The sequence below is a fragment of the Zosterops lateralis genome, assembly GCF_965231275.1.
Source record: "Zosterops lateralis genome assembly, contig: HAP1_HAP1_SCAFFOLD_416, whole genome shotgun sequence".
NCBI lineage: Eukaryota > Metazoa > Chordata > Aves > Passeriformes > Zosteropidae > Zosterops > Zosterops lateralis.
In genome coordinates, this window is record NW_028154285.1 from 1 (window position 1) to 9334 (window position 9334).

Genomic DNA, 9334 nt, shown 5'->3' on the forward strand with positions numbered 1-9334 from the left:
TTTTCCATTTGGAGGGTTTTAAAGAGGGGAAAAGGGAATTCTGTGCTGGGAAAAGGGAATTCTGTGGGATCAGAGGGGAAAAAGGGTTAAAAAGGGTGATCCCTGTTCCTGAACTGGAGTTATTTGGGATTTATTTTTATTTTTAATTTTTTTTTTTCATTTTTTTTTACACGCTCGCTCAGGAATTCGCTTCCTCCTCCTTTTCCTCCCTCCTCCTCCTCCTCCTTTGGGATTTTGGTTAAATCGGGATCCTTCATGCCCGACCCTATAAAAATCACAATCACCAAATTGGGCCCATTTCACCAAAATTAAAATCTCCCCCCAAAAAAAACACCCCCCAAAACCAAAAAAAAACCAAAAACACCCCCCCCCCAAAACAAAACAAACAGACAAACAAAAAACCCCAAAATAAACCCAAACGAATCCCTAAAAAAAAACCCAAAAATTAAAAAAAAAAAAATCCCAAAAAACCCAAACAAACCCCCCCAAAAACCCCTAAATTAAAAAAAAACCCCAAATCCCAAAATAAACCCAAACCAACCCCAAAAAAACACTAAAAGTTCAAAAAACCAAAAATCCCCCAAACTAAACCCAAACAACCCCCCCAAACAAAAACCCAAAAACCCTAAAAAATTTTTAAAAATCCCTGAAAACCCCCAAATAAACCCAAACTCCCAAAAAAACCCTAAAAATTCGAAAAAAACCCCCAAAAAACCAAAATAAACCCAAACAAACCCAACTCCCCCGAAAAACCCTAAAAATAATTTAAAAAAACCAAAAAACCAAAATAAACCCAAACAACCCCCCCCAAAAAACACCAAAATTAAAAAAAAACCCAAACTCCAAAATAAACCTCAAAAAATCCCTAAAAATTAAAAAAACCCCAACCAAACCCAAAATAAACCCAAACAAACCCAACCCTCCCGAAAAAACCCTAAAAATTAAAAAAAAAACAACCAAAAAACCAAAATAAACCCAAACAACCCCCCCAAAAAACCACCAAAAATTAAAAAAAAAAACCCGAACCCCAAAATAAACCTCAAAAATCCCTAAAAATTCAAAAAAAGCCCCAAAACCCCAAAATAAACCTCAAAAAAATCCCTAAAAATTAAAAAAAACCCCCAAACCCCAAAATAAACCCAAACAACCCCCTAAAAACTCCCTAAAAATAAAAAAACTCACCCCAAACCCCCAAAATAAACCTCAAAAAACCCCTAAAATTTCCCAAAAAAACCCAAAACCCAAAAAAAAAACCAAAAAAGAGGAAAAAGAAAAAAACCAAACACAACTTTTCATGCGAGAGACAAAAAAGGGCTCAGGGAGGTTTCCCAGGGAACAAAATTCCCCCAAAATTCAGAATTTGGATCCCTCAGGTTCAGAAGGAGCCGCCTGAGACCTTTTTTTTTTTTTTAATTTATTTTTATTTTTTTCTCCTTTTTTTCTCCCGTTTTGGAATGAGGAATCTGCAGCTTAAGATTGGTTTGGATTTTTTAATTTTTTGTGGGATTTTTGGGGTTTTTTTGGTGGGTTTTTTTTCTTGGGAAACGTCGCTAAATGCTGAAAAAACCTGGGGATTTAAAAGTTGGAAATAAAGTTTAGCAGCACCAAGGAGTGCGAGAAAATTCCTTTTTTTTTTTCTTTATTATTTCCCTTTTTTTTCCTCCCTATTTTTATTTTTCTTCTTTTTTAATTCCTTTTTTTTTGTTTTTGTTTTTTCCAATTTTTATTTTCCTCTTTTTTTTTCTTTTTTATTTCCCTTTTTTCTTTCTTTTTCCCTTTTTTCTTTCTTTTTTCATTTTTTCTTTCTTTTTTTCCCTTTTTTCTTTTCCTTTCCCCCTTTTTTCTTTTCTTTTTTTTTCTTATTTATTTTCCTTTTTTCTTTTCTTCTCTCGTTTTTTTCCTTTTTTTCTTTTCTTTTGTCTTTTCTTTTTTCCTTCCTTTTTTTTTTCCTTTTTTCCCCTTTTTTTTCTTTTTCTTCTTTTCCTTTTTTCTTTCTTTTTTTTTTTATTTTTCTTTTTATTTTTTCCTTTTTTTTTCTTTTTCCTCATTTCCTTTTTTCCCCCTTTTTTTCTTTTTTTTCTTTTCTTTTTCTTTTCCCTTTTTTTTTCTTTTTTTTTTCCTCTTTTCCTTTTTTTTTCTTTTTTTTTTCTTTTTTTTTTCCTTTTTTTTTCTTTTTTTTCTTTCCTTTTAAGAAAGAATTCGGACAAAAAAAAAAAAAAAAAAACAAACTAAAGGACCAAAAGACACGAAGTGAATAAAGACAAAAAAAAAAAAAAAAAAAAAAAAAAGAAAATAAAAAGAAAAAAAGAAAATAAAAGAAGCACAAAACTCTCTCCCAACTCCCTTTTTCCTCCACCGCTTTTCTTATGGAACAACTCCAGCTAATAAACCAAATTAATCACCAATTAATTAATAATCTGCAGGACGAATTTCGACCAAGGCAATGATTTCCAACAACCCGCCTGGAAAGAAGAAGAAAAAAAAAATTTAAAAAAAATTAAATTTAATTTATTTTTTTTCACTCTTTATTAAAAATATCTCCCCCCACACCCATCCCAGAGGAATCCACATTTGGGGAAGGCGCAGCGACCTCTTCAACCAACCCTACGTGGAGCCAAAAAAAAAAAAATCCTTGAAGAGAGAAAAAAAAAAAAAAAGAAAAAAAATCCATTTAAAGCGCGGAAACAAAGCGGAGGCGCCCGCGCTCGGATTCTCGGTGATTTGGGATTTTTTAAAATTAATTTATGGGGTTTTTGGGGGGAAAAAAAGCAGCGTGGAGAGGGGGGAGGGGAGGGGATTGTGCCTTGGGGGGTTTTTTTGGGGGAGGGGGAGGAAATTTTGGGGGGTTTGGGGAGATCTGATGGCAATGGGGGCGTTCCCTGGGAAATTTAGGAAAATTTAGGAAAATTTAGTAAAATTTAAGACCCCTCTGAGTTTTATCCGGAGGGTTGATTTACACCCATCCCACCCCCCACTCAAAAAAGCAAAAAAAAAAGAAGAAAAAAAAGCGATTATTTGGGAGGAGGAGGCGAGTGCGGGGCCGGCCCGGGCGGTGAGAGATGTTTGACTTTTTGATTTTCTGGTTTTTTTCTCTTTTTTTTTTTTTTTTTTTTTCTTGTCTCGCCGAGGAGGGGGCAGAGGAAAAGAGGAAAAGAGACCCCGCAGCAGGAATTGGGGCTTAAATGTTGCCAAACCTGGAGCGGAGCGTTTAAAAAACAGCGAGATTCAACATCTCTTTTTATTTTGGCTTTTTATTTAAATTTTTTCTTCTTTTTTTTTTCTCTCTTTTTTTTTTTTTTTTTTTGTGGTTTCTTTTTTTTTTTTTTGGTTTTGTGTTTTTTTGGTTTTGTTTTTGTTGGGGTTTTTTTTGTGGGTTTTTTTTGGTTTTGTTTTTTTTTGTGTTGTTTTTTTTTTGTGTGTGTGTGGTTTTTTTTGGGGTTTTTTTTTGTTTGTTTGTTTTTTTGGGGTTTTTTTGTGCTTTTTTTTTTTTTGCCTCCCTTCCAGGGAGAGGGGCCGGAGGGGGATGTGTGGAAATAGAAACATCCCGATTTTCTTGATTTTCCCTTCTTTTAAAGGGACAAAATAAACAAAAAACAAAAAACAAAAACAAAAAAAAAAAAAAAAAAAACGAAAAAAAAACCCGAAAAAAAACCCCAAAAAAAAAGAAAGAAAGAAAAAAAAAAAAAAAGAAAGAAAAAAAACCGAAAAAAAACCAAAAAAAAAAAAAAAGAAAAGAAAGAAAAAAAAAAAAAAAAAGAAAAAAAAATTTAAAAATAAATAATTTCTTTTCCAAAGATGTTCCTGACCTGCGAGGGGCTCTCTCCAGGGAATTACAACTCGCCCCCCGATTTCCAGGCCGGCCACCAGCGCATCCGAGGCATCCCCCTGGGTTACTTACACACGGACGGCACGCAGATGTTCGCCCTGGCCCAGGCGCTCAGCGCCCTGTTCAAGGACATCCCCAGGGCCGCCGTCAGCAGGACAATGGAAATGTTACACATCAGGAGCCGGCGCTGCGCGCTGCCCGAGCTGCGGGCGCTCAAGGCCATCAGGTCGGTGCCCGGCGGGGCCGTGCGGTGCTCGCTCATCTCCAGGGCCGACCTGGAGGCGCTTTGCTCCTCCTGCCACAGCCTCGGGCCCGGCCGGGGGGAAAACACGAGGAGGAGGAGGAGGAGGAGGAAGAGCAGGAGGAGGGAGCGGCTGCTGTTCCAGGGTTCCCCCGGGGAGTTTTTCCCCTGCTCGCGGCCCCCGCCCTGCTGCGCTGGGTTTTTGCCTCCCCCGGGCTCGGCGCAGGGAGGGGTTTTTGGGGCTGTCCTGGGGGGGTCCCCGCGGGGTTTGGAGCTGCTGCAGCCCCCGGTGGGGGAGCCCCCCGCGGGAGGGGAGCGGAGAGCCCCGAGCGGCTCCGGAGGGCTCGGAACGGGACCGGCCACGGCCAGGAAAGGCCGCTCCTGCTCCTCCTTCCTCGGCTCCGAACGCCAGGGAACCTCAGCCGGGTATTCCAGCGACTCTGATTCCAGCCTGGAGCCGGCCGCCTCCAGCCCCGCCACCTCCAGCGACTCCGAGGAGGAGGAGGAGGAGGAGGAGGAGGAGGAGGAAGGGGAGAGCTCGTGCAGCAGCGGCGAAAGCAGCTCCTCGGAGTCGGAGAGCAGCTCGCTGTGCAGCGGGGACTCGGTGCAGAGCACCCGGTACCGCCAGGCGGCCCTGCCCCGCTCCCAGACCCCGCGGAGGGAGGAGGAGCGGCCGGTGGAGCCCCCGCCGGGCAAAGCGGAGCCCCCCGAGCCCCCCGAGCGCCCCCAGCGCCCCGAGCCCCCCGAGCGCCCCGAGCCCCCCCGGCGCCCCCAGCTCCGCTGCCTCTCCCAGCACCGCTGGGAACGCGCCTGGACAGCCTCGGCTTTGGAAACCTGGAGCTCGGGGGCTCAGCCGGGGTTGCAGGAGGCCTCCCCTGCCTCCTCCTCCTCCTCCTCCTCCTCCTCCTCCTCCTCCTCCCCGAGCAGCCCCAGCCCCGCGGGGGCCCCGCCACAAAAGGAGCGCGGCTTTGGGGACGCCGCAGGAGGGAAGGATTTGCACGAAGATGCCCCGAACAAAAGCAGCGGCTCCTCCTCCTCCTCCTCCTCCTCCTCCTCCTCCTCCTCCTCCTCCTCCTCCTCCTCCTCGGAGCGGCCCGGAGGAACCTCCCCGGCACCTTCAGACCCTTCCCCGCAGTTTCGGGGCAGCCCCGGCGAGGCCAGACCGGAACATTTCGATCGTTTGATCCGCCGGTCCAAACTCTGGTGTTACGCCAAAGGTTTTAACCTGGACGGGAGAAGTTTGAGGCACGGAGGGGAGAGCTCGGAGCGCTGGAGAGGAGAGGAATTTCCCTTCCAACCCCGCGGATCCACAAGGCAAAACCCGGGAGCGATTCGGGGTGGTGGGGACGGGACCCCCAAACGCCGGCGGCTCTCCAGAGCCAGCGAGAGGCGACAACAACAACAGCAACAGCAACAACAACAACAACAGCAACAACAACAGCAACAGCGCGAGTGCCCCAAAGGCGCCCCGAAAACCCCGCGGAGGAATTGCAGGAAAGGAACCGCTCCCTGCAGAGCCGGCCCGGCTCGGGATTCCTCCTTCAGCCTGCTGGGCAATTTCCCCTGCACGCCCTCGCTGGTGGTGGGTGAGGACGGGGATCTGTGCCCGGCCTCGTCCTTGGGGGGAAAGAATTCCTGGCCTTTGTCCAAAACTCACCCGCTGTGGCGGTGGCACCTGGGGGGCAGCGCCATCCCCGTCCCCCCCAGCCTCAAATTCCGCGGCTGCGGCCTCCTGGAGGGGCCTTGAGGAGGAAGAAGGAAAAGGATTTAAAAATGTCCGGGATGTCCCCGGGATGGGCACAGGGGACACCCCAAAATCCGGGTGGGGAAGGGCCGGCCCGGGGCCGCTTCGGGGCCGCTTCGGGGCCGGTTTGGTGCTATTTTAGGGCCGATTTGGAACTGAATTTGGGGCTGATTTTGGTGCTATTTTAGGTCCGATTTGGGGCTGATTTTGGTGCTATTTTGGTACTATTTTGGGACCAATTTGAGGGATGATTTGGGGTCGATTTGGGGCCGATTTGGGGCTGATTTGGGGCCTAATTTTGAGGCCAATTTGGGGCTGATTTTGGCCAATTTTGGTGCTGATTTGGGGCCAGTTTGGGGCCGGTTTGAGGCCGATTTGGGGCCGATTTTGGTGCTGATATGGGGCTTATTTGGTGCTATTTTAGGGCCGATTTGGGGTTGATTTGGGCCGATTTGGGGCCTAATTTTGAGGCAAATTTTGGTGCTATTTTCGGGCCGGTTTGGGGCTGATTTGGGGCCGTTTTGAGGCCGATGTGGGGCTGATTTGGGGGCTAATTTTGAGGCCTATTTGGGGCCAATTTTGGTGCTGATTTAGGGCCGGTTTGGGGCTGATTTGGGACCGTTTTGAGGCCGATTTGGGGCTAATTTTGGGCTGATTTGGGCCAATTTTGGTGCTGATTTGGGACCGGTTTGGGGCCGATTTTTGTGCTGATTTGGGGCCGATTTGGGGCCTAATTTTGCGGCTGATTTGGTGCTATTTTAGGGCCGATTTGGGGCTGATTTGGGGTCAATTTTGAGGCTGATTTTGGGGGCGATTTGGGGCAGGTTTGAGACCGATTTAGGACTGATTTGGGATGGTTTTGAGGCCGATTTGGGGCCGATTTGAGGCCGATTTGGGGCCGATTTGGGGCTGATTTGGGGCCAATTTTGGTGCTGATTTGGGCCAATTTTGGTGCTGATTTGGTGCTATTTTAGGACCGATTTGGGGCCGATTTTGGGTTAATTTGGGGTTAATTTTGTGCTGATATTGGGGTTGATTTTGGTGCCCATTTGGGGCTGCGGGACTTTGGATTCGGGTGGAATTTTAGGGCGAGGTTAAAACGCGCCGTGAAACCCAAATAAATCCCAAAAAAACCTCAAAAAAAAACCCTATCCGAGGGTGATTCCCAGGAAAGGGATTTACGAATAAAACTGGGAATAATAAACTGGGAATGAACTGGGAAGGGGATCCCGCCCCTTGACCCCACGACCCCAATCCAAAAAAAAACCAAACAAAAAACAAACAAAACAAACAAACAAAAAAAAAAAAAAAAAAAAAAAACCCACAAAAAAAAAACCCAAAAAAACCCCAAAAAACAAAAAACAAAAAACAAAAACAAAAAAACCCAAACCACAAAAAAAAAAAAAAAAAAAAACAAAAAAAAAAAAAAAAAAAAAAAAAAAAAAAAAAAAACCACAGAAAATCCCAGATCTGATTTCTCCTTTTTTCTCCATTAAAAAAATTGGATTAAACCGATTTAAAAATCCCCCTTTTCATTTTGAGGCCGAGCAGATCCGGGTGAAAATCCCAAATCCTGGGTTTTTTTATAGAAAAGGAGGAAAAGCCAAGTTTAAAAGAGAAAAAAAGATAAAAAATGGGGAATTTCGGGGGGTGGGAAGGAAGTTTGAGGGTTGGAAAGGAAGTGACTCGAGGCTGGGCCGTGAAAATTCAATAAATTAAAAAAAAGGGGTGAAAAAGGGAAAAAAAATAAGAATTTTGTGATATAATCATCCCCGAGGGCCTGAAAAAAAATTGGATTTTGGGGAAAAAAAATCGAGATTTAATTGTCCCAAGAGAATCAAATCCCGCTTGAACTTTTCCCAAACTTTTGGAAATTCCCGCTGGGATTTCCAGCCCATTAAAAAAACCCCAAATTTCTTTGGAAATGTGAAAAAAAAAGTTGATTTTGGGGGTTTTTTTTGTGTGATTTGGGGATTTTTTTGCCTTTTTTTTTTCCAGGAGCAACAAAAAAATCTTGGCCCTTCCTTGAGAAAATTCTGGGAAAATTCTGATTTTTTCTTTTTCCCTCCAAAACTGAGCCCTGAAAACAAAACAAAATAAAAATAAAATAAAATTAAAAATTAAAAATAGGGAAAGTCTTGGAAGGAAAATGTTCACACGCGGCCTGATGGGTTTTATTCCGCTTTTTAATTCTTTAAAAAATAAAGAAAATGAGAGAAAAAAAGGAGATTTTAAAGGCCGGGAGTTGTTTAGGATCTGCTTTTTTCTAGAAGTGGCAAATTGATGCTAAAATCGGTGTTTAATTTGGGTTTTTAGCGGGAATTTTGGGGTTAAATTGCTTTTTTTTTTTCGTTTATTTTGCCTCCTCCCGCTGGGAAATTCCTCCGCCGAAATATTGGGATTTTATGGCCAAAAAAATCCCCAAAAAGCCCCAAAATTCCACGAGAAAATCAGATTTTTAGAGGGTTTGGCTCCTCAGTAACTCAAAAATCCCCAAAATCGGGGAGGTTTTCCCATGGAATTCCAGGTTGGGGTTAAAAATTTAATTTTTAAGGGTTAAAAAATTTGAATTTTGATTTATTTGTGGGTGAAAATGGGATTTTGAATTATTTTTGGGGTGAGGTTGGGGAAAAAAAAAAATTAAAATAAAAAATCCCAGGATGAGCGCTGGGAATGAATATTTATATTTATAATCTTATATTAAAAAATCATATAAATATATCCCCAAAAAATCATATAAATATATTAAAAAAATCCTATCTATGAGTAGAAATAAATAAATATAAATATTTCAATCCAGCAACCTCCAGATGCCTTTTTTCCCTCTCCTCAAAATAAAAAAAAAATCCAAAACAAAACTCAGGAATATTTTTCCAAGGGATAAAATCAACTCAGGAATTTTATCCCAATGTAAATACAGTTAAAAATTCACTTTTTTTTCATTTTTTTTTCTGTTAAAAATCCACATTTTGGGCAGAGTTTTTTGGGGTTTTTTGGTAATTTTCTCCTCTTGTGCCTGAGGTTGGGACGTGAAGATTTGTGAATATTTGTAAAATGTGTAAATATTCTGTAAATGTTCAATAAATCCTCTGTAAATGTTCTGTAAAGAATGAAAAAAAAAAAAAAAAAAAAAGAAATTAAAAATACCTCAAAATTTTACATTAAAAAAAAGACCCAAAAATTAATCCTTAAAATCAGAATTATCCTGATGTTAATTATTATAATTCTCCCTTTGTTTTTGAGGTGTTTAAATGAATTTCAGCGACCAAAGAATAAAGAAAATAAACTTTAAATAAGGAATAGAATGAATATTGGGGGGGAGGCTACAATGGAAATAAATGGAATAAAATAAATATAAATTTTAAAAATAAATAAAATAAAAGGAAAAATAGTGATTTTTGGGTTTGGTTTGGGGTGAAAAATCAGCAAATCTGAGGCGGTTTGGGGTAAAATTTCATTTTCAGGAGAGGCAAAAGGAGGGAAATTCTCTTTAAGGGGGTGAAAGGAGCAAAAAAATTGAATA

General features: G+C 42.3%; 1 protein-coding gene across 1 annotated transcript; it reads left to right on the forward strand.

The window, feature by feature from the left end:
- The first annotated feature begins 6 nt into the window (after window positions 1-6).
- On the forward strand, window positions 7-5978 carry EPOP (elongin BC and polycomb repressive complex 2 associated protein). The gene has a single exon (XM_083885764.1). It carries the CDS (start codon window positions 3796-3798, stop codon window positions 5812-5814), a length of 2019 nt encoding a protein of 672 aa, XP_083741890.1. The 5' UTR covers window positions 7-3795; the 3' UTR covers window positions 5815-5978.
- Window positions 5979-9334: the final 3356 nt, after the last annotated feature.